Genomic DNA, 24,248 nt, shown 5'->3' on the forward strand with positions numbered 1-24,248 from the left:
GTTTGTACTGTACTGATATAAATAGTTTCACATAACAAGCTGTGATTCATGTGAGGAACGTTAGGGGGTAGGATGAGATAAGAACTTGTGTCTCACAGTACCCGAACACTGCCTCTTTGTGATCTGTGAACCGTCCAAGGACGTGTACTGCAAAAGTGCTGACTTTCTGGATAAGTTGCAAAACAACTAGACACCTGGCAACAGTGGAGCGCCAAGGGGCTGGGACCAGCCTGTGCGCCAACGGATAGGCTGAGTATGTCTAAACCACGCTCAGTCTCTACTCTGATTGGCCAGCAGGGAGCGGGAACTATCTCTGTCAGAGTATTTTAAGAAGAACTCATAACAATGGCTTAGTTCTGAGTGCCCTGCATGGTATTTCAGTGAGCCCGTATACGAACCATCATACTTATCATACATACATTTTGCATATAATAAATTTAGCTTGGATTGAATATCCCTTGATATGTTTTCTCTTATTCCAATACCAGATTTGAATTACGCAATTTCTAACAATAGCTTCTTAGCAAAGAGCAATTTCTCAAGCAAGAATTTTGCTAGGACTGTCTGGGAGTGGTCTGAGTTGGGAAGGGAAAACTGAAAACTAGCTCTTATTGGCAGAGAGGTTTGGAACTCTATTTTTGGTCTATTAACTAATTTAGTTCCTGGTGATGTCACAAGACAGGCCAAAACTCCATCACACCAAAACAGGCTGAAATTTCAGGCGGTCTTTTCAAACAGCTCCTACACTAAAAGTTCATCATCATTTTCACCATTTCACAGTATTATTCCAACCTCAGTGTGGAAATATATAAAAACACAGGAAAATCATATTTTTGACTACACTGGGCCTTTAAAGACATACTCAGGAACTTTGGCAACTACTATTTTTTAAACCTCCCGCTTTGAGCTGGATATGTCAATGTGTAGTTCATACATGCCTAATGTATGGGCAGAATTACGTCCTTACCTTAATTAGCCATGAAATCCCTAGTTTGAAAGTGACTGTTTTACTGGAAGCTGTGCTGCGCCATTTTCCCCCACGTGGGCCAGCCCCCTAGCAATTCCGGTTCTAACCAATGAGCTTCAGTCCCTCGCCATTTTAGTGAAAAATAGCAAGATGCACACAGAGCAGAGCGAGAGAGAGCAATGACGTGGTGCACATATCTGCACATACAGTATGTGACATAGTATACCATTTTTAGGGACCACTATTGGCTTGTGAGCACTACTTTCAGAACTACTGGCTAAAAAGTATACAAAAGTACCGGAGAATCTCTTTAAGACGCATTAAAAGAAGACAAAAAGTATCCATCAAACGCATTTGGTGTGTTGTCATAGTGGTCTCTGACTTGTGGTCAGAATCGCTCAGGTGGAACAAACTTAAACTTGCGCCTTTTTTCAATGCTGAATTGAATGTCATTGAGAAAATAGAAAGCTGTCATGTATTTTTCTCAAACTTCCTTTCTGAATTTAAAGTAATCCAAGAAGTAATCAATTTTTTCAAAAGTATCTGATTACAATATTTTAGCTGGTAACGTAACTGAGTAATTTAATACTCCAACATACAGTAGACACTCGCAAGCACATTGAAATGTACACACATACGGGTAACACTTTACTTGATTATAGATTGGCATTCATAAAACCTTTATGAAACCATTCATGACATACATTTTCTAAATAAAAGTCAGAATAGAACACACCTGTACTGTGATTTAATCCGATAACGTAATAAATTGAACGGTTACCGTAATAACTTTTCCGCTTACATCCTCCGGTGGTTATTATGTTATCAGATAAGTAGCAAAAAATGTTTAATGAATAACTGTAATAACTTCAACCAATCATGTAATAACTTAACATAATTAATATTTGTATTATTTCCCTTATTTTAATGGACATGGAATAGTCCCAAAAGTGCAAAACCCATCAATCTGGCACTCCAGACAGGCTCAAGCAAACACTCAAATTATTAGAACGATTTCAAATACTATTTGAACCCAGATCTGGATGGCGCAGAACTAACCCAGTGAGTAACACCAGCAACCATCCAGCTCAATCCCACCAGATATTTCTACTAGAAAATAACTTGATAATAATAACAATAATAGTAATACTGTAACGAAAACAGGACTTTTGTTTTGAAGATTACATATGATTGATGTTGTATTAATGTGGTATAAAATAAAGGCCTGCACACTCATAAGCTCCACCAGGTACCTTTATTCACAAACAAACGTTTCGATCCTGCAAGGACCTTCATCAGGTATTAATGTGGTATGAAGGTCATTATAAATGACACTGCAACATTTATGAAGGGATTATGAATGATTTCATAAAGGCAGGGGCCTTCACAGAGAGAGAGAGAGAGAGAGGGAGAGACTGACTGTATATTATAGCCAATGGCTACATTAAGGATCTGGCAGTATGTACCTTTGTTTTCTTCAATTGAATTCAATATAAAACCTGTGTTTGTCATAGAACGATGCCAGTACTAATTTGTCGATACATTTCCAGCGTTGTGCTTCATTTGACAGTGCAAATCTTTCTGCCAGAAGTGATGGGCCTTTCAGCAAATGAAATGGGCAGGAAATAGGCTGGACTTTCCCGCCTCCAGTGGCTATGTAATGTAATATGACACCAGAGTCATTCATTACTACAGGTCATAAACTAAGACCCACTGGCTGGCTGAAGAGACAAATTCAGAAGCAAATAAACATTGATAAAACAATTAAAATACACAGTCCCCAAATTGACCTTTAAGAGAGGATCATTTAGCAATTATTATGCATTAATTCAGTGTTTCATTGTAATACACATCCACGTCATCGGTGCCCGGGGAACAGTGGGGTAACTACCTTGCTCAGGGGCAGAAATACTGATTTTCACCTTGTCAGCTCGGGGATTCGATCCAGCAACCTTTCGGTTCCTGGCCCAACACTCCTACTCGCCAGGCTACCTCAAGGCGTTACGAGTGCATTACGTATACCCCCTTTGGTGTTGCCTTTACTCATGGCCACCAAGCCAGTAGGGGATATCACCGGAAAAGTGATGTAGGTGTAATTAAACTTGTCTGAGACCTAAAGATTTGTGTAAGCTCCTTGAGCTAATGCCTACACTTAAGCTTAGCAGGGTAACACGGTCTTGTGGCCTGCAGGAGACCTAGGTGCTGTCCCATTGGTGCTGTGACCTGGATAGGTATTTATGAGGAGGTGAAATTGGTCATGGAGTGTAATGAAGATGGTTCCGTAAACCATTCTCTTGTGTTTAGAAATCTTTTTTTGAGACTTAAAGAGGTTAGTGGCAAGCCAGTAACTGGAAGGTTGCCGGTTTGAATTCCAGGGCTAACAGGAGAAATCTGGCAGGTGTGAGCCAGTCAGTTTTTGTTGTTATCGACTAAGTTCAAACCTGTGTCACTTGTTACTTTGGTGAACTATGGGGCTGCATGTAGCCTAGAGGGGCGGGCCAACAACCGGATGGTTGCTGGTTTGACTCCTGGGTCTAATTGGGAAAATCTGGTGGATGTGAACCGGCAAATGGAGAGTTGCTGGTATTTCATCCTAGATGCCATCTCCTGCTGTTATGCCCTTGAGCAAGGCACAACCACAAAATGGTTCCAAGGTGTAATCTTTTTTTATCTCCGGGGAGCTAATGCAAGTCTTCAGGTCTCACACAAGGTTAATCAACATGCAAGTGTGGTTCACCAAATTACCTCTGTTAGACTTCTAGACCCATCTGAGCACAGACTGGAACTTGTATTTTTGCTAAGGCCAGGATTCAGTTCGGACCGTGGAAGATCCGCATTGTAGCGCATTTGACATTTAAAGGATTGAGCCTATAAATGCAGCGTTTATTTTGAATGTGATCTTTGCGACAAGGGTAACTGCCTTTAATAATAATAATAAGCCATTTAGCAGACGCTTTTATCCAAAGCGACTTACAGTCATGCGTGTATACATTATTCGTTTTTTGTGTATGGGTGGTCCCAGGGATCGAACCGACTACCTTAGCGTTACAAGCGCCGTGCTCTACCAGCTGAGCTACAGAGGACCACAATGGTGCATAGGCGAAAAGGGGTGATCGGATTGAATCCTGGCCTAAGTAAAATGTGTTCTACAACTACTTTTATTTAGACAAAATTCCATTCCACTGATGTCATGAATGGCTGAGCTAGAGCTGTGTTTGTGAGAGAAGAGTCAGAATCGTTAGAGCAACAAACAATGTTTTGCTCTAGGATGCTCACAACCTACACAAGAGTCGTTAGAAGCAGTGGTGGAAAAAGCACCCAATTGTCATACTTGAGTAAAAGTAAAGATACCTTAATAGAAAATTACTCAAGTAAAAGTGAAAGTCACCCAATAAAATACTACTTGAGTAAAAGTCTAAAAGTATTTGGTTTTAAATATACTTAAGTATCAAAAGTAAAAGTATAAATAATTTCAAATTCCTTATATAATGCAAACCAGATGGCATCATTTTCTTTTTTTTTCTTTTTATTATTTACGGATAGCCAGGGGCATGCTCCAACACTCAGACGTAATTTACAAACGAAGCATGTGTTTAAGTGAGTCTGCCAGATCAGGGTCAGTAGGGATGACCAGGGATGTTCTCTTGATAAGTGTGAATTAGGCAATGTTCCTGTCCTGCTAAGCATTCACAATGTAACGAGTACTTTTGGGTGTCAGGTAAAATGTATGGAGTAAAAAGTACATCATTTTCTTTAGGAATGTAGTGAAGTAAAAGTAAAAGTTGTCAAAAATATAAATAGTAAAGTACAGATACCCAGAAAAACTACTTAAGTAGTACTTTCATGTATTTTTTACTTAAGTACTTCACACCACTGGTTAGATGGTAAGGGATTCTTCTACATTGAAGATCATAGGAAACCCCAGGAACCAGTGTCTATAACACAGTAATAAGCTCACAGTTACTGTCGCAAACTCCAAACTCCAGAGTTGTAACCATCACTAAGCAAACAATTTCTGTACTTACAGCATTCATATAAATTAATTTATCAGGTTGACACTTTAATTGACATTTTTCAAACTCATGAAAGCAACTGTTTATGTCAAATTGTGTTGTGTTCTACTTGTAGCCCTGGTTGTCCTGAAAAGTAAATGGTAAAAGACTTCATTTTGAGGCCAAATATAAGTGCTGGACATGCTGATTCTTGCTGGGGTATTGGGATTGATAGGGTTAACCGATTATTACTTTAACCATTGTTACACACCTTCAAATGGAGGGGATTAGATACATAAAGGTTTTTTATTTCTAAACAGTAAATATGTATGAAAATACCCTCAAATAAAAGGTGACATTCTGTACTGTCGCCTCATATGAAACATTTGATCTCAAATCCAAATGCTGGAGTATAGATCCAAATTAAACGTTTTAGCTTCACTGTCCAAATAAATACATAAAGGACTGTACATCTATACATACACATCTCCATAGAATGACATATTAGAACTTTAATAGGGTCTAATTCATTTCTAATATAATAGTAATTTAATAGGATCTCTGTGCATGTCTCTGTCTGGGCAACTTTAAGGGTGAAGTGTGCACTCATACAGTCCCCCTCGTGGATTTAAAAGGAACGGGCTGGTGTAATGAATAAGGTGGAAACACCATCCAGACATGTTTGCACCAATCCAATTGTTTTAAATGCATGAGGGGGAGTGCACACTTCTGGAGAAGGGTAGAGAATCAGAAGGCATCCATAGATGTTCTACACCACACACTTCTTCTGTCATTCTGTTACCACCAGGTGAAGATGAGTTTATAGAGGAAGCCATCATTGGACTTGAACAGAAAGCCTCGGTCTGAGCTGTGAGGCTCATATCTCACTTTGTATCCCCTGGCCTCCACATCCATCTTGATGCAGTCCAACAGGTCAATGGCAGTCGGAGGGGCCTGTAGCGCACACACACACACAATTAGAAACGCCCACACACTCATCACACATAACTCAAGGTTACCTGCGTAACCCCAGTTCTTAGAATATGAGTGAGAATGATGTCTATGGGATTCACTGGATAGGCGGATCACTACGGACAAACCAATCACACAACGTCTGTCGGAGACAGATAGGTTGAATGGCAAATGAGGTGAGCCCCTCCCTCTTTATAAGGCGCCACTTGCTCCACCCTCTGGTCAATCTCAAGCATGCCTCTCTTCATTACACTCTTGCGAGCAGGGAAATGCCGTGAGACATCTCACTCATTCTCAGAGACCTGGGGTTACGCAAGTAACCTTGAGTTATCTTTCAAATGGTTTTTTCGATGTCTCACTATGGGATAAGCCCAACTCCTGTATCACGGTCCGATGTGATCACCCCTCAGAGGCTCCGACACTGAGGACAGTATGCGCCAAAGAAGGTGCAGTGACATCCAGTCTGTAAAACCTCAAAATGTATGCGGGGTGGCCAGTATAATAGCCTCCACTATCCAATGGGATAACCACTTCTTCAAAAATGCACCACTTGTTCCATACAGTGTAAAAGAGGCTGTGGCACTCTGGAAAGACTCAGTGGCAAGCTTGTCGCATTCAGATTCATCCTCTCATGGGCCAGGCCCAGAGGGCAATGGTTCCTGGGGTAGGGGTAGGGTGGAAAATCTCCTCCTTCGCTAAGGCCAAAAGATCGTAACGGTAGCTACCAGGGCTGGTTGTAAAACAGGAGAGTGATCTCTGCCAACCAGAGCTTCCCTGTCCATACTCCGAGGAGGGATTAACAACAGCAAAAGTATCCTCAGCCGCTCGCTCCAGTAAAAGGAGGTAGAGCGGGCAGTGGCCCAACAGCATGAACCAAGCACAGGGTAGAAAGGGGATGAGGAGGAAGCCTAAGTGGACTTGGGAGTACAAGATTGCTGTCTGGGGCTGTCGCCTGATAAGGGTGCCGTTCCCCCCTTTCTCTTCTCTTTGAACTAGAAAGTCATTAAATACTGTAGACTGTCCTCTAGCTCGATAAAGAGGGTTCTCCATCAATTGAGCAGAGTTGCTGTTGGCTTGCCGAAAAATCCCCAAAACCAAGAGGGCTAAGGGAGTTTCGCAGTAAGCCTGATCCCCTGGGAACCCAAACACATGAAACTCCAGGGATGAACTGTGCGAGAGCGACAGGAATCCACCGAGAGAATGGGAAAGTGTTGTCAGGTTTTATTCCCTAGCTCGCTCACCTAGAGTGATGGCACCCCCTGGTGGCGTTCCGAGGTGCACTCGTGAATCTGTTCTACTGTGTTCGCTTGCGTACAATAGACAGTTTGAGGCAAAATGCTGCAGGGCATGAGAAGAGGACCATGATAGATAGCAACTGGCAATATGCTCCATTTGTCTGATGAGACCAGAGGGAGAGCAGACATCCTGGCTGGAACCTGAAAAGGCGCAGAGGGGAGAGTTGGGGCGGCAGGTAGCTTAGTGATTAAGAGCGTTGTGCCAGTACCCGAAAGCTAGCTGGTTCTAATCCCCAAGCCAACTAGGTGAAAAATCTGTCAATGTGCCCTTGAGCAAGGCACTTAGCCCTAATTGCTCCTGTATGTCGCTCTGGATAAGAGCGTCTGCTAAATGACTAAAATGTAAATGTATAGGGGAGGAGGGCACTTGGGGGTAAAGTGCAGCTCCTCCAGTTTGAGCAAGACCACGAAAGTGAGCTGCTGCACAGGAAATAGATATACACACAGTACCAGGGAAAAGTTTGGACACCTAATTCCAGGGTTTTTCTTTATTTTTACAATTTTCTACATTGTAGAATAAGTGAAGACATCAAAACTATGAAAAACACATATGGAATCATGTACAGTGGGGAAAAAAGTATTTAGTCAGCCACCAATTGTGCAAGTTCTCCCACATAAAAAGATGAGAGAGGCCTGTAATTTTCATCATAGGTACACATCAACTATGGACAGACAAAATGAGAAAAAGAAAATCCAGAAAATCACATTGTAGGATTTTTAATGAATTTATTTGCAAATTATGGTGGAAAATAAGTATTTGGTCAATAACAAAAGTTTCTCAATACTTTGTTGTATACCCTTTGTTGGCAATGACACAGGTCAAACGTTTTCTGTAAGTCTTCACAAGGTTTTCACACACTGTTGCTGGTATTTTGGCCCATTCCTCCATACAGATCTCCTCTAGAGCAGTGATGTTTTGGGGCTGTCGCTGGGCAACACAGACTTTCAACTCCCTCCAAAGATTTTCTACGGGGTTGAGATCTGGAGACTGGCTAGGCCACTCCAGGACCTTGAAATGCTTCTTACGAAGCCACTCCTTCGTTGCCCGGGCGGTGTGTTTGGGATCATTGTCATGCTGAAAGACCCAGCCACGTTTCATCTTCAATGCCCTTGCTGATGGAAGGAGGTTTTCACTCAAAATCTCACGATACATGGCCCCATTCATTCTTTCCTTTACACGGATCAGTCGTCCTGGTCCCTTTGCAGAAAAACAGCCCCAAAGCATGATGTTTCCACCCCCATGCTTCACAGTAGGTATGGTGTTCTTTGGATGCAACTCAGCATTCTTTGTCCTCCAAACACGACGAGTTGAGTTTTTACCAAAAAGTTCTATTTTGGTTTCATATGACATTCTCCCAATCGTCTTCTGGATCATCCAAATGCACTCTAGCAAACTTCAGACGGGCCTGGACATGTACTGGCTTAAGCAGGGGGACACGTCTGGCACTGCAGGATTTGAGTCCCTGGCGGCGTAGTGTGTTACTGATGGTAGGCTTTGTTACTTTGGTCCCAGCTCTCTGCAGGTCATTCACTAGGTCCCCCCGTGTGGTTCTGGGATTTTTACTCACCGTTCTTGTGATCATTTTGACCCCACGGGGTGAGATCTTGCATGGAGCCCCAGATCGAGGGAGATTATCAGTGGTCTTGTATGTCTTCCATTTCCTAATAATTGCTCCCACAGTTGATTTCTTCAAACCAAGCTGCTTACCTATTGCAGATTCAGTCTTCCCAGCCTGGTGCAGGTCTACAATGTTGTTTCTGGTGTCCTTTGACAGCTCTTTGGTCTTGGCCATAGTGGAGTTTGGAGTGTGACTGTTTGAGATTGTGGACAGGTGTCTTTTATACTGATAACAAGTTCAAACAGGTGCCATTAATACAGGTAACGAGTGGAGGACAGAGGAGCCTCTTAAAGAAGAAGTTACAGGTCTGTGAGAGCCAGAAATCTTGCTTGTTTGTAGGTGACCAAATACTTATTTTCCACCATAATTTGCAAATACATTCATAAAAAATCCTACAATGTGATTTTCTGGAAAAAAAAATCTCAATTTGTCTGTCATAGTTGACGTGTACCTATGATGAAAATTACAGGCCTCTCATCTTTTTAAGTGGGAGAACTTGCACAATTGGTGGCTGACTAAATACTTTTTTCCCCCACTGTAGTAACCCCACCTCCTCCAGTAACTTTTTCCTGGTAAGCTAGCAATAAAAAGAGGTCACGTTGAGTGCTCTGACTGACTGGGCTGAGGCTTTGTACGTCTGAGGCAGAAAAGCGCTCCATCTTTCCAGAGGGGGAGGTACCGGCTGTGTTAGTAACACGGGCCCTTCACCTCCCTGAGGCATGCTGGGACCGCAGGAAAGCAGTTGTTTAACTGGAGCCGTATGGAAAGGAAGCAGAGTGCAAATCACAGGGGGCCATATTAAACGAACACCCCCAACTCTGTTACAGTTTTTTTTTATATTCCCCCCATGTGGCTGCACTTGTCATCCTGGGACAGTCAAAGATGGTGGATAAATGACCAAAAGTATGTGGACATCTGCTGGTCGAACATCTCATTCCAAAATCATGGGCATTAATATGGAGTTGGTCCCCCCTTTGCTGTTATAACAGACTCCACTCTCCTGGAAAGGATTTGGGGTAATTTATGCGGGGACTTGCTTCCATTCAGCCACAAGAGCATTAGTGAGGTCGGGCGACTAGGAATGGCTCGCAGTCGACGTTTAAATTCATCCCAAAGGTGTTCGGTGGGGTTGAGGTCAGGGTTCTGTGCAGGCCAGTCAAGTTCTTCCACACCGAGCTCAACAAACCATTTATTTATTATTCCTCCTCCACCAAACTTTACAGTTGGCACTAAGAATTGGGCCAGTCCATCGGAATGCCAGATGGTGAAGCGTGATTCATCACTCTAGAGAACACGTTTTCACTGCTCCAGAGTCCAATGGAGGCAAGCTTTACACCACTCCAGCTGACGCTTGGCATTGCGCATGATCTTAGGCTTGTGTGCGGCTGCTCGGCCATGGAAACCCATTTCATGAAGCTCCCGAAAAAAAGTGATTGTGCTGATGTTGCTTCCAGAGGCAGTTTGGAACTCTGTAATGAGTGTTGCAACCAAAGACAGACAATTTTTACGTGCTACGTGCTTCAGCACTTGACGGTCCCGTTCTGTGAGCTTGTGTGGCCTACCACTTCACGGCTGAGCTGTTGTTGCGCTTAGACGTTTCCACTTCACAATAACAGCACAAAAAGTTCCGGTCTGCTTAACTGGGTGTGTCTCCTATAGACACCAATGCAATAGGCTGTCATTGTAAATAAGATTTTGTTCTTAACTGATGTAGCTCAGTTGATAGAGCATGGCGTTTGCAACGCCAGGGTTGTGGGTTCGATTCCCACAGGGGGTAGGAAAAAATTGTATGTATGCATTCACTAACTGTAAGTCGCTCTGGATAAGAGTGTCTGCTAAATGACTAAAATGTAAAATGTAAATGTAGTTAAATAAAGGTTAAATAAAAAAAATTGCAGCTGGGTATGGTCTACTTAGTTCATTGACTTTAATTGAACCAGAAAAATAAATAAAACAGTTAGTAGGGTGTCTCGCTTCCTCTTCAGTCTCTCGTCCCGTATCTCAACCCTTTTTCAGGTGTCCCAACATTTCTTTCTACAAAAAAGTTAATTTTGTCAGCAAGACACATCAATTAATTCAGGCTACAAGAGTGTAGACCCAATGACAATTGCCGAATGTCATTACACTGTTTTTTAACAGATGTTCCTTTCCATTCATCAAATGGCCCCGAGTGCACAGAGCACTTTTTGGATGCTGGAATTATTTTGGAGTGGACGAACATGCGCAGGTAGCCTACTTTTTGAAGTGATTGGTTTGACAATAAGATGAAAACATCATGACTGGTTGTGTTCATGCCAAATTAAAATAGTAATTTTAAAAATACAGTTAAATTATATACGTCTTTACTATTAGGCAATAAACAAAATGTTCTGGGCCTAATAGTGCAGTGAAGAAAATTGAGCCCCACCGGATGTCACGGTATAATTCGCACTCTGGACGGTAGGTAATATTTTCCCATCATACAGATCCTGACCCCCCCCCCAAGGGAGACGGCCACTCTATGCCGAGTCTGACCGTGGCTCGCTTGCAAACGTCGAAGAGCCCAAACTCCAAGCAGGGGAGAGCATCTCACCCGTCCTGGGAGCAGGGTGACATCGGGACCAGAGGGGGGAAGAACGGGGTCTCCATTTCAGTTGCAAAGTGAGGAGACCCGGGAGATTAATCCCTTCGTCACCTCGTCAATCCCCTAGATCGCCTTCCCCTGAGGGGTGGCAGAGAGAGGTACGTTTGATCCTCCTCCTCAAACCCACCCTAGTCAGCGTTTTGCAGTGCTCACACTGAGCATGTTCCCTTCCAAGCAGTTGATGCATAAAGGTGATAATCCTTTCCCGCAATGATGAAACCGTAAGTGAAAGAACGTGGTGGTTCGAGTGATTGGCTTGGTCCACCCTGGAACAGGGTAACAGTGGACATTGTATAGAACAAGGCTTTCTAATACCGAGATGCCTGTTGTAAAAACGTGTCAAACCGGAGGCTTCAAATATGCGTAAGTTAGCTTGTTAGAAGCCTTGCGGCTATTGGCTAGCTGGGGCAAGCACAGTATGAATGCTATAGCCACGAGGCTAGTAAGGCGTTAGATAGCTAGCAGCTACCTTGTGTGGCTAAGGTGTGTTTAGCTAGCACAGTGCTAGCCAAAGGGAACCGCGTGGGAGCAGTTTCTGACTTTAGACTGATTTTCTCCCACGACCGTAGAGCCATGAGGCTAAAGCGGTCGGTCTAGTTAACACAAACGAGTGAAACTAGGTTGAACTAAACGAGAAGGGAGCTAGCAACATTACCGTTGTGCACGTAGGAATGCTTGTGTGGTTAGCTTGCTTTCCAGTGAACTAACCAAGATAGCTTTGCAGCGTGGGCTAACCAGGTCTCGATAGCTAGCCGTGTAACACGTTGTGTGATTGGTTCTTCCGTAGTGATCCCATTGTGAGACACCGAAACAAGTATTTGAAAGAGAACCCTCAGCACCCTGTTAAAGAGGAATTGTAGTGAAAAAAACAAATGTTCTAATTGAAAGTGCCTTTGTGGCATTGGTAGTAGTCATATACATAAACTATTAAGTACAGGTACACACACCGAAACACAACATTCAGTACAGGTACACACCTTCCACGGTCCGAACCGCACCACTTCCTGTTCCTCCAGGTTGTTGATGGCATTGTCATAGCGACCCAGGTCCTCCTCGTTCCTCAGAACACACACGATGACAGCAGAGTGACGGGCAGCGATGGCTTCCGCTCGGGCCACTCTCACCAACACCTGGTAGTCATAACAGTGACCATAAATAATATCTCATATTTATTGATATCAGTTATTTGACAGGGACATTGTAGAGGCAGTTTTTGTTTATTTTTTAAGGAGTGGGTCAGTCCCACTCCATTCACATTTTCTGTGTTTACTGGAAAGGATAGATAGAGCAGTGGGTCCGATTTGAACCCATGCTCGCTGCGGTAGTTCAGCACATGTAATCCAGAGACAGCGGTTTAGATTGCTGGATCACCCCAGGCCACAGGGGTTAGGTCATTTTATTATATCAGGGCCATTGTACCTCCAGGTTCTCCAGGTAGTTGGGGACCCTGGAGATGAACTGCTGCCTCCCCACTGTTTCTCCAAACACCTGGGCTGAGTCCTGCAGCTGCTTCACCAGGGTTCTGATGTCATAGTGGAGCGCCTCCTGGTAAACCTGTTACACACACACACCCAACCACACGTAGGACTCATCTTATGGGGCAACCGATCTCAGGGAAGATGATAATGCACAATGGGCTAGCTCATTGGTTCAGGGTTCCGACATATGGGCTAGTGTGTGTGTTTGTGTGTGTCACAAACCTCCAGAACACTCTCTGTGGGCAGGCGCTGGGTGCGTAGGAACTGAAGAATGGCTCCGAAGTGCGTCCCATCGCGGTCGATGAAGTAGCGTCCCTTGGCGTCGGTGGGCAGTTTGGGTTGCTGACCACTACTGAACATGGAGGCCAGCTGAGAGTCGGGGTGTTTACGCAGCGTAGACAGAGACGTGGTGAACACATGACCACCCACGTTCAGCAGCACTACAGAACAACTCTGGGGACAGGGAGACTGCTAAGGTTAGGCTAGGTTAGGGACAGGGAGGGATATAGGTTAGGGGTAGGGACTGTTAGGGTAGGTTAGGAACAGTTAGGAAGAGAGGAAAGGTCAAGGCCCACTTCACCTATTCTGTGTACTTTCACTACACATAAAAAAAAAACATTAAATTAATTATTTCAAATAAACAATTAAAAAAATTAATGTCATGAAAGAGGTAGGGACACCGCCTACATAATGTGGCAAATCAGTCAGTAGGTCAATTTCTCAACTATTTCAGTGACTCAGTGTGAGATAAGGAATAGTCCACCTGCTACACGGTAGATAAATACTGTAGTCTCAAGGATGTGCCTATCTGCCTGATCAGCAACACCCTCCACACTAGTCAGTATGAGAGCCAATAACTTTTAAAAAGTAAATACGTTTTTACAGCATATTTATAAAGTGTCTTAGAGTAGGAGTGCTACTCTAGGAACAGGTCCCCCGTAAAAATCAAATTAATTAGGATATAAAAGGCTAAACTGTTCCTGGAGCAGCACTCTTACTTTGAAACGCTTCGTGAATACTGGCCCAGATTTGCGTGAGATCGCAGCACAGTGTGGAATACACATTGTCATCAAAAGGCTACTATTTTATAACAAATTCGTAAATCGGTGACAAAGCAGACTGTATCCATGACCTAGAGAGAGAGATAACATTTTGGCTACTTTATACCGTCTCAGGCTGAAGGTAATCGAGAAGCTGAAGAAGTTAACAAATAAGCAACTTCCTCTAAACATTCCAGATGCTTGTAATGAATGACTAGTTCACAATAAACACTTTTCCCTTACCAGTTGCCCCGAAGAATACTGTTTGCCCGGCGATCTGGAGTCTGGAAGACTCATTTTCTTCCCGACTGTTGTGCGAAATGTTTTGGACGATGTCAACACGTCTCGCTTGGACAAGCTCAGGGAACAGTGCGAGTGAGGGAATTCGATTAAGATGGCCCGGTTTACCAGGTAGGAGGAGTGTACAGTGGATGAAAAGTGATTGCATTTTGTAACCAGGCTGCCTCCCGTGCATGAGCCGGGTGCCCCGGTGTAGTGATACTGATGGTTTGTCGGGACTGATGGTTTGTTGACAACTGTAGCATTTTAGCTAAGCTTAACCCAGCTACGACAGAAGTGACTTTACTTAGCAGGTTAGGAGAACTAACACAGCAGGTTAGAATAATTAACAGTAGCGTGTTAGGAGAATTTGGTTAAGAAAATGATTAGGGTTAGCTAGTGCTACAATTAACTACTATCCCCGACTTGACAACTAGACGAAGCTGCACTCCATCTAGCCACAATCATACAAACCATCAGTATCATAACACCGGTCAAAGCCGATGGCGAAGTCTGTTTAAAACAGTGAGGTATGTCAAGCACGTGGGGTAATGATGTAGGATCGGGCGGTGCAGATTACCGTTCAATTTGAGAAGGGCGCTCATTCCTCTTCCTAGTAATGTCTCGGGCCATAGCCCGGTAATCGAACTGCCTCAGTGGCACCAAGGTGTTTCTGTGGGCGTGGTCAAATCCGGAGTTTCAGGCGTCACTATTTCTATGGTCTCGGCCTCCGGTGGGCATGCGTGACGGTTTGTACTGAATGACAAGTTTACCCAACGGTGCGCAGTTCTTCAGGGAAAGTACACTGAACAAAAATATAAACGCAACATTTTATTGGTCACATACATGTTTAGCAGATGTTATTGCGGGCGTAGCGAAAAGCTTGTGCTCCAACAGTGTAGTAGTATCTAACAATTCACACATCTCAAAGTAAAATAATGGAATTAAGACATGTATAAATATCAGGACGAGCAATGTCAGAGTGGCATTGACTTGAGTACAGTATAAACATGAAATTAGTAAAACAGTATGTAAACATTACAGTCACCAGTGTTCCATTATTAAAGTGATCAGTGATTCCATGGGCAGCAGCCTCTAAGGTGCAGGGTTGAGTAACCGGGTGGTAGCCAACTAGTGACAGTGACTAAGTTCAGGGCAAGGTACTGGGTGGAGGCCGGCTATTGATGGCTATTTAAACAGTCTGACGGCCTTGAAATTGCTGTTTTTCAGTCCCTCGGTCCCAGCTATGATGCAACTGTACTGACCTCGCCTTGTGGACTTTAGCGGGGTGAATAGTCTGTGGCTTGGGTGGTCGATGTCCCTGATTACCATTTTGGCCTTCCTGTGACATCGGGTGCTGTAGGTGTCCTGGAGGGCAGGCAGTGTGCCCCCGGTGATGCATTGGGCAGACGCACCACCCTGTGGAGAGCCGTGCAGTTGCCATACCAGGCCGTGGTACAGCCCGACAGGATGCACTCAATGGTGCATCTGTAAAAGTTTTAGGGTCTTAGGTGGACCATTTCAGATTGTCAGTGGTGTACGCCATTGCAAACCAAAATGATGAGCTGAAATAAAAGATCCTATCAATTTTCCAGTCACAAAAAGCTTACCCTCTCAACTTGTGCACAATTTTGTTTACATCCCTGTTAGTGAGCATTTCTCCTTAGCCAAGATAATCCATCCACCTGACAGGTGTGGCATATCAAGAAGATGATTAAACTGCATGATCATTACACAGGTGCCCCTTGTGCAGGGGACAATAAAAGGCCACTAAAATCTGCAGTTGTCACAACATAACGCCACAGATGTCTCAAGTTGAAGGCGCGTGCAATTGGCATGCCAACTGCAGGAAGGTCCACCAAAGCTGTTGCCAGAGAATTTAATGTTAATTTCTCTACCATAAGCCACTTCCAACGTTGTTTTAGAGAATTTGGCAGTATGTCCAACTGGCCTCACAACAGCAGACCACGTATACGGTTTGCTGATGTCATTGTTGTGAACATTGTGACAGTGAGGTTATGGTATGGGTAGGAATAAACTAGACAATTCGATTAGTCATTTAGCAGACGCTCTTATCCAGAGCGACTTACAGTTAGTAGTGCATACATTTTCATACAATTGCATTTTATCGATGGCAATTTGAATGCACAGAAATACCATGACGAGATCCCGAGGCCCATTTTTTAAAGGTATCTGACCAACCGACGCATGACTGTATTCCCAGTCTTGAAATCCATAAATTTAGGGCCTAATGAATTTATTTCAATTGACCGATTTCCTCATATGAACTGTAACTCAGTATATTTTAAACTTGTCACTTTAACTACCAACATGTACATATTATCTCAATTTCCTTGACTAACCGGTGCCCCCGCACATTGACTCGGTACCCCCTGTATATAGCCTCGCTATTGTTATTTTGTGCCAGTAACCGAAAGGTCGCTGGTTCTAATCCCCAAGCTGACTAGGTGAAAAATCTGTCGATGTGTCCTTGAGAAAGGCACTTAACCCTAATTGCTCCTGTAAGTCGCTCTGGATAAGAGCATCGCTAAAATGAAGAGAAAAAAAATTTGCTCTTTAATTATGTTACTTTTATTTCTTTTTAAAAAAAAGGTATTCTTTCTTAAACTGCATTGTTGTTTAAGGGCTTGTAAGTAAGCATTTCACTGTACGGTCTCATCCGGTTGTAGTCGGCACATGTGACAAATTCAATTTGCTGTATATTTTTGTTCAGTATAAAATAAACTACTAGCAACAAGTAAATAACCCCAACACGGGTGTGGAAAGGCCAGTATATTCTTTGATATCGGGGTTAATTACCAGAAGAGGGTTCCGTAGTCCTTCAGATATGGGATAGTTAAGTGTTGAATGTCCTACTTTTTATTTTACCAGGCAAGTCAGTTAAGAACAAATTCTGTTTTACAATGACGGCCCTCCCCTCCCCTAACCCGGACGATGCTGGGCCAATTGTGCGCCACCCTATGGGGTGCCCGATCACTGCCGGTTGTGATACAGTCCGGGATCGAACCCGGGTCTATAACACATCAACAAGCCTTGTTTATAAACAATAAAACAATTGAAGTCTCTGTCCTTTGTTGGTACTAATTTATGAATAGTTGTATGTTTTTATAAGGTATATTATTCTCCAAAAACAAAGGGATAGTTTTTTTTATTTTTTTAAGTAGATATTTCCTTACCTGGCTACCAAGAGTCCTTGCTCCTTACCATTCTCCAATTCTAAAAGGGCCACAAACCAACCAATTATTATTTATAGCTCAATGTGGTCCTCTGTAGCTCAATTGGTCTCATCCAATTGTAAAGTTGTAAAGTGGTTATCCCACTGGCTATAGGGTGAATGCACCAATTTGTGAGTCGCTCTGGATAAGAGCGTCTGCCAAATGACGTAAATGTGCCCTTGAGCAAGGCACTTAACCCTAATTGCTCCTGTAAGTCGCTCTGGATAAGAGCGTCTGCTAAATGACTAAAATGTAAATGTAATTCGGTAGAGCACGGCGCTTGTAACGCCAGGGTAGTGGGTTCGATCCCGGGGACCACCCATACGTAAAAATGTATGCACAGATGACAAAGTCGCTTTGGATAAAAGCGTCTGCTAAATGGCATATTATTATTATGGTTGGGAACAGGAATATTTCACATGTCGAGACAAACACAAGGTGTATTTATTTCCCAGGTTTTATTTTTGTACAGAAAAATTCAGGGTTCTGCTTCCATCTATGAACAATGGCTGACACCTGGAGAAGACAGAATACCAGACATTAGGACACCATCCCCAACCCTACCTGATTCACAGCGCATGAATTAAAACACAACATACAGTAGCTTTGCTACATGCTCAACATAGTCTAGAAACATGCTCAAGGTCATTTATTTAGCCAGCAGTATATTTTCTGACTCAAATGGCACAACCATTCCCAATACAGTGTACTGCTTTCGAACAGAGCCCTATGGATCCTGGTCAAAAGTAGTGCAATAGAAAAGGGAACAGGGTGCCATATAGGATGCAGATATTTGATAAAGTCAGGAAGCCCTTCTCAGACAAATGCCTCAATGTCTTCAACTGAAGAGACACGCTGATCTGGGGAACTGAACCTAGAGACACAGAACGTGACCTTGACCCAGTGACCCCAGACAGGCTGTGTCCCGTTCCGACTCGTCATCGTATCATCACTGAAGGGAGGAGTAAACTAACACTAAACTAATAAGTCGCCCTGAAAGTAAACAAACTTAGTGTATCACACCCTGGGATAGACACTTTGGTGCAGCATTTTAAATGAGACAATTATGGAGACTCCTTTCACTACCACAAGCCTCCTCAACAACTACTACATTATCAATCTAGCATTAAAAATAATTTTCCAGATTGCATGTGGTTTTCCCCTACAATGCAAATTGAGTCACGACTGAGGTAACCTGGTTAAATTTGGGTCCCGAAGCAAAACCAGCTGAGAACCACAGATTTATAGTACAGTACATTTCTACTATGCAGTGGCTGGGTTAGTGTTAGGGTATAGTACCTGTCTACTATGCGGTGGGTACAGGAGTCGGTGGCATGGCTGCTGGGGCTTCTGGCTTGGCCCCCTTCTGCTCCGACACAGGGGTGGAGGGGATAGTCTCGTCTTTGGGCTCCACAATGCTCACATGGTCTGGCAGAGGCTTCTTGGGGCCGATCTTACCACTGGGGTCCCATGGTAACATGATCTTCACCTTGATGCCCAGCACACCTGAGACAGACAAAAACACATACATGGACACATCAGTGCTTAGACGGACCCTCTACCAAACGGTTATTCTGCGTACGTAGACGTAGAACAGTGAAGCGTATAGAATAGAGTATGAGGGTTAGCCCATGTGTGGTGTAGCAAGAAAGAAGTTGATCATAATATGACTAGACTTAAGTCATTCCTGGCCCTTCTCAGACAAATGCCTCGATGTCTTCAACTGAAGAGACACGCTGCTCTGGGGAAGTGAACCCAGACACACAGAACGTGACCCTGACCCAGCGACCCCAGAGACCGACAGTGGCCCATTCCGAATCGTCATCGTATCATCACTGAAGGAAAACATTCACCTTTAAAAAGCAACAGACCAAAAATTCTAATTTTTGTGATTCACCTTGACAGAGCAGAATCATCTAGGAGTAAGGTATAGGGGTTTATTTGGTATTCACTCTGTCTAACCATTAGTAGTGTCTAGGGGTAGAGTAGTAGTGTATTGTCTAGGGGTTGATTTGGTACTTACCCTGTCGGAGCAGGACATGGCGTACAGCGGTGTCTACGTAGTAGTTGACTGGGTCTCCACTGTGGATCATCAGGCCGTCAACAAACTTCATGGACTTGGCCCTCTGACCCCTCAGCTTCCCAGAAACCACCACTTCACAACCCTTAGAGCCACTCTCCATGATGAACCTCAGCACACCATAGCAAGCTCTGGGAGGGGGGATAGAGAGAGAGGAAAGGGATGGAGGAAAGAGAAGAGAGATGGTGAAGGAAAGAGAGCGGGTGAGGGTAGAGAGGAAGAAAGGAGAGGGGGGGCGAGGAGGAAAAGTGGAGCGAAACGGGGGGTTGGGATAGGAGAAAAAAAATGGGTTTAATACACACGTCAACTTATACAGGACTTAGATCACATCTGACATTATGAGCCATTTTCCTGGCCCTTCTTAGACAAGTGCCAATATTCTCCTGAAGAGAACTAGAACCAGCTTACCTTCCCAAATCCTAACCTGTACCATTACAGGTTAATGCATAACAGACCTTTGATCAGTGTCTAGGTGCAACATGTTAGAGGTCAGGGTTAGGCTTACCTACGTACAGCCAGACCTCCCAGCAACTTGTAGCGCAGAGACTCAGCCTGAGCAATGGCACAAAGACCACGGGTTGCAACCTTCTCAGCGTACAGCTAGAGAGGGAGAGAGTGGGGAGGTTAACCTTCTACACATACAGAGAGAGATTGGGAGAGGCTACACAGCCTACAGCTTGGTGCAGGTGCTGCAATGTGATAGCCGCGGAACCACCACAGTAGACAATTGTAGCCTCGCAATTCACATTCTTAGTTGTGGTGGAAATAGTCTCTAGAACACTGACAACTTCATGCATCGCTGACTACCTTCATCTTACCCAACTAGCCACCTGACTCTAACAAGAAACCATCTGAATCCACACATTTCCTGTACTGGATTGAGCCCTTCTCAGACAAATGCCTCGATGTCTTCAATTGAAGAGACACGCTGCTCTGGGGAACTGAACCCAGAGACACAGAACGTGACCCTGACCCAGTGACCACAGAGACGGACTGTGTCCCGTTCCGACTCGTCATCGTATCATCACTGAAGGAAAGCAGTTTCTGGTTAACAGTCTGGTGCAAAGGCAACGCTAGAGCTTTTTCAGTCATTGATTCTTCCTTTAGACACAGAGGTTGGTTGTTTTACATTGATTAACACATTTAAAAATCTGTGGAATTCACACTTGTTTTCATTTAAACTTCACACAATAATATTCCTCTATCCTCCACACTGCCCTCAGAAGCCAAACCTCTTCTGAACCACAGTTCTCAGCTGGGGTTAGGGAGTATGTCTAATGTGTATATGTACGAGTCTGTAGTGTGTTTAGTGTATGCGTATCCGTTTACCTCCACGTTGCCCTCAGGGAAGCCAAACCTCTTCTGAACAACAGCGGTCAGCTCCCGGATGCGACGGCCCTTCTCTCCCAGAACATTCTGGGTCCTGAAACAACAATAATACGTCATTACTACATGTTCTCTATGTATGCAATCAGTTATCAGTCATCGTGTGTTCATGAAAGTTCGAGCCGTATTTAACAGGTTCTCATATTTAAAAACCAACTTATTCATTTCATTCGAATCAATAGATCCTTTTGAGTTAGTAAATGCAGATTAGTTTCAATGATGCAGGACAGTAGCTAGCATGCAAGACCAGTTCTCATAATGATATCACACTTTGGCAACATGGCCCTTTCTAAAGCAGACCACTTTCACCAACCACATACTTAACTAGGCACCTAAACAACCTAACGCATCAGGGGTGTAGGGCTGACCCCATTTAGTTGACTGGTCGATAGCCGGTTTGGTCAACCAATAGTTTTTTTGTCGAGCAGTCGCAAAAAAATGTTTTCATGGCACACGCGACACCTGTGATTTGCACCTGTCTCAGTGGACTGTTAATTCCCACAATGGTTGTTTGGTTATGGTAATTTCTGTGAATGCATTCAATATTATTATTACAGTAATTTACCTTGCTCATTGCGTGAGTGGACACGTTGTTTGCAGAGCTCACAACCAATGCTACATTTGTGAGAAACAAGTTTTGGTTTATTTAATTCCATTTACGTCAATGTATTAATTGTCTTTTCTTTGGAGCACTCCTGTCAATGTTGAGTAAGTATTATGAATATAGAAGTAGGCCTAGGCTACCTGGCCTGCGCCCAAATGTAGCCCAGAAATGTGCCTATTTGGGGGTGTATGACAGTATTTCTGATCATCTTAACTCACCACCACTAAGTTATTTTTTCTTCACCTCAAACAGCAAGTAAACAAAGTCTGTTTTTAGAATCCATTGACAATGTCAATAGTTTCCTATGTGTTCGATAACCACTCTACATGAATGGGAAAAATGTACCTGATTACATCTTATTCCTTGCACAAATAGCCTACAGCTGTGTCTGTCCTGAGAAACTGTTTTTTTTTAATGCATTTGAATATTTGTAGCTACTAAGTAAATACCTGTAGTCAACTTGTGCAATACATTAGGAGATAATCTGTCACATTATGTAGCTTACGGTAGTCCCCAGTCATGTGTCACATTGTGTTTGTTTACAAGCACACAATGACAAGAGACCGGAGCCTCGTGCAGCATGTGCCAGGTGATCTAATTACAGTATGGAATTCACATCAACGTTTGCCATCTAGATATCTTATAACTATTAAGTTAACTGTCTAAAGTGCGCTTAAATACTCTGCAGTTGTGAATTTGATTTGCTAATTTAGTAGCTAAACTCAGCAAAAAAGAAACGTCCTCTCACTGTCAACTGTTTGTTTTAAGCAAACTTAACATGTGTAAATATTTGTATGAACATAACAAGATTCAACAGACAAACGGAACAAGTTCGACAGACATGTGACTAACAGAAATGGAATAATGTGTCCCTGAACAAAGGGAGGGGGGGGTCAGAATCAAAAGTAAGTGTCAGTATCTGGTGTGGCCACCAGCTGTATTAAGTACTGCAGAGCATCTCCTCCTCATGGACTACACCAGATTTGCCAGTTCTTGCTGTGAGATGTTACCCCACTCTTCTACCAAGGCACCTGCAAGTTCCCGGACATTTCTGGGGGGAATGGCCCTAGCCCTCACCCTCCGATCCAACAGGTCCCAGAGGTGCACAATAGGATTGCAATCCGGGCTCGTTGCTGGCCATGGCAGAACACTGACATTCCTGTCTTGCAGGAAATCACGCACAGAACGAGCAGTATGGATGGTGGCATTGTCATGCTGGAGGGTCGTGTCAGCCCCTCCTGGATTATTATGATCCCTGCTGCCTAATATTTGTTTTGAGCTTGCTGCAAACCGCATTTTGAGATACTTGCATGAGCCAGGTTGTCTGTCCTAGTAGTAAATGTTCGCATGCGCTCATTAACATAGCATCCGCTATGAGAATTCCTTAGTACTAGTTAGCACTCTGAAAGTGAACTTTTTAAAGATTGTTCTTGCGTTTCTTGGAGAAATAAAATAGGGAACCTTGTGTGCACTACCGGTAATTTACCGTATATCCGGGATGGCACATCTGGATATGGAATATGGAAACCGCCCAACCCTACACCAATTAATTATACTACTAACAATAACCCTTTAAATCCAGTATAACACCACTAGCTACCAACATACCGGTAACTTTACCTTGTGGCCAGGATGATGATCTCGGTCCTGGTCGGAGTCACACGCACCTCCACACCAGAGTAGCCATCCTCCGCAAGCTCGCGCGTCAGGAACTCGTTCAGCTCGGCTTTGAAGATTCCGTCCGCGACGAACTAACCGTGCACCAAAAATGAGTACATTGTTAGCTAGGTTGTAGGGAACATGCGTGTAGTCACATAGCCGCTAGTGAACCTGCAACTGAGTGGCGCAGTGGTCTAAGGCACTGCATCGCAGTGCTAACTGTGCCACTAGAGATCCTGGTTCGAATCCAGGCTCTGTCGCAGCCGGCCGCAACCGGGAGACTCATGGGCGGCGCACAATTGGCCCAGCGTCGTCCAGGGTAGGGGAGGGAATGGCCGGCAGGGATGTAGCTCAGTTGATAGAGCATGGCGTTTGCAACGCCAGGGTTGTGGGTTCGATTCCCATGGGGGGCCAGTATAAAAAAAAATGTATTCACTAACTGTAAGTCGCTCTGGATAAGAGCGTCTGCTAAATGACTAAAATGTAAATGTAGGTAACATCACTGGCCAGCATGTTACATTGTTGGTGCACTGGGTAACGCCAATGTTAAAATAAAGTAGCCTGCCACCTGTGTGACGTGAACATTAGCCAACTAGACACTGACCACCAATCTACATACACACCACTTCGACAATCAGACTTGCAACTAAATGCTTTGGTGTTATTATGGCTATACTTACTCACTAGTACGGTATAAAAGGCACCACTTGACACGTTCTCTATCGAAGTGAGGATTCGTTGTACCGGTAACTAGCATCTGTGTCAATCCTCTTTAGACTAGGGGACGAGGACCCCGATCAATACTACAATCAACTCCGTATTCATGCTGCTAACACATGGCATCCCAATTTGCTACAAATGCATCAGTTATGAATAGAATTTTGGTACGAAACGTGAACTAACCTTCCTCTTTTTGGAGATTTGTACCGCCATCTTGCCGGAGGCCGCTGACAGGAAAGAAATTGTTAAGGAACCGGAAGTGTATTTATACCGAGAATTGCGAGTTCCGTCGATGCTT

General features: G+C 43.8%; 2 protein-coding genes and 3 non-coding genes across 5 annotated transcripts; all 5 read right to left on the reverse strand.

The window, feature by feature from the left end:
- Positions 1-5,343: 5,343 nt before the first annotated feature.
- kctd14 (potassium channel tetramerization domain containing 14) lies at positions 5,344-15,031 on the reverse strand. Its single transcript, XM_045220824.1, has 6 exons — positions 14,846-15,031; positions 14,230-14,344; positions 13,169-13,399; positions 12,888-13,022; positions 12,446-12,598; positions 5,344-5,913 (listed from the first exon to the last, which is right to left on the reverse strand). Exons 1-6 carry the CDS (start codon positions 14,896-14,898, stop codon positions 5,758-5,760), a joined length of 843 nt encoding a protein of 280 aa, XP_045076759.1. The 5' UTR covers positions 14,899-15,031; the 3' UTR covers positions 5,344-5,757.
- Positions 15,032-17,940: 2,909 nt separating this feature from the next.
- LOC121567865 (40S ribosomal protein S3) lies at positions 17,941-24,238 on the reverse strand. The gene is made up of 7 exons (XM_041878212.2): positions 24,134-24,238; positions 23,192-23,322; positions 20,911-21,004; positions 20,087-20,181; positions 19,525-19,712; positions 18,801-19,007; positions 17,941-18,017 (listed from the first exon to the last, which is right to left on the reverse strand). Exons 1-6 carry the CDS (start codon positions 24,161-24,163, stop codon positions 18,808-18,810), a joined length of 738 nt encoding a protein of 245 aa, XP_041734146.1. The 5' UTR covers positions 24,164-24,238; the 3' UTR covers positions 17,941-18,017; positions 18,801-18,807.
- Positions 18,313-18,459, reverse strand: LOC121568507. The gene has a single exon (XR_006001257.1). It is a non-coding gene; the product is annotated as a small nucleolar RNA SNORD15 (small nucleolar RNA).
- On the reverse strand, positions 19,194-19,342 carry LOC121568509. The gene has a single exon (XR_006001259.1). It is a non-coding gene; the product is annotated as a small nucleolar RNA SNORD15 (small nucleolar RNA).
- LOC121568508 lies at positions 20,466-20,614 on the reverse strand. The gene has a single exon (XR_006001258.1). It is a non-coding gene; the product is annotated as a small nucleolar RNA SNORD15 (small nucleolar RNA).
- Positions 24,239-24,248: the final 10 nt, after the last annotated feature.

Source organism: Coregonus clupeaformis, chromosome 6 (assembly GCF_020615455.1).
Source record: "Coregonus clupeaformis isolate EN_2021a chromosome 6, ASM2061545v1, whole genome shotgun sequence".
NCBI classification, from domain to species: Eukaryota; Metazoa; Chordata; class Actinopteri; order Salmoniformes; family Salmonidae; genus Coregonus; species Coregonus clupeaformis.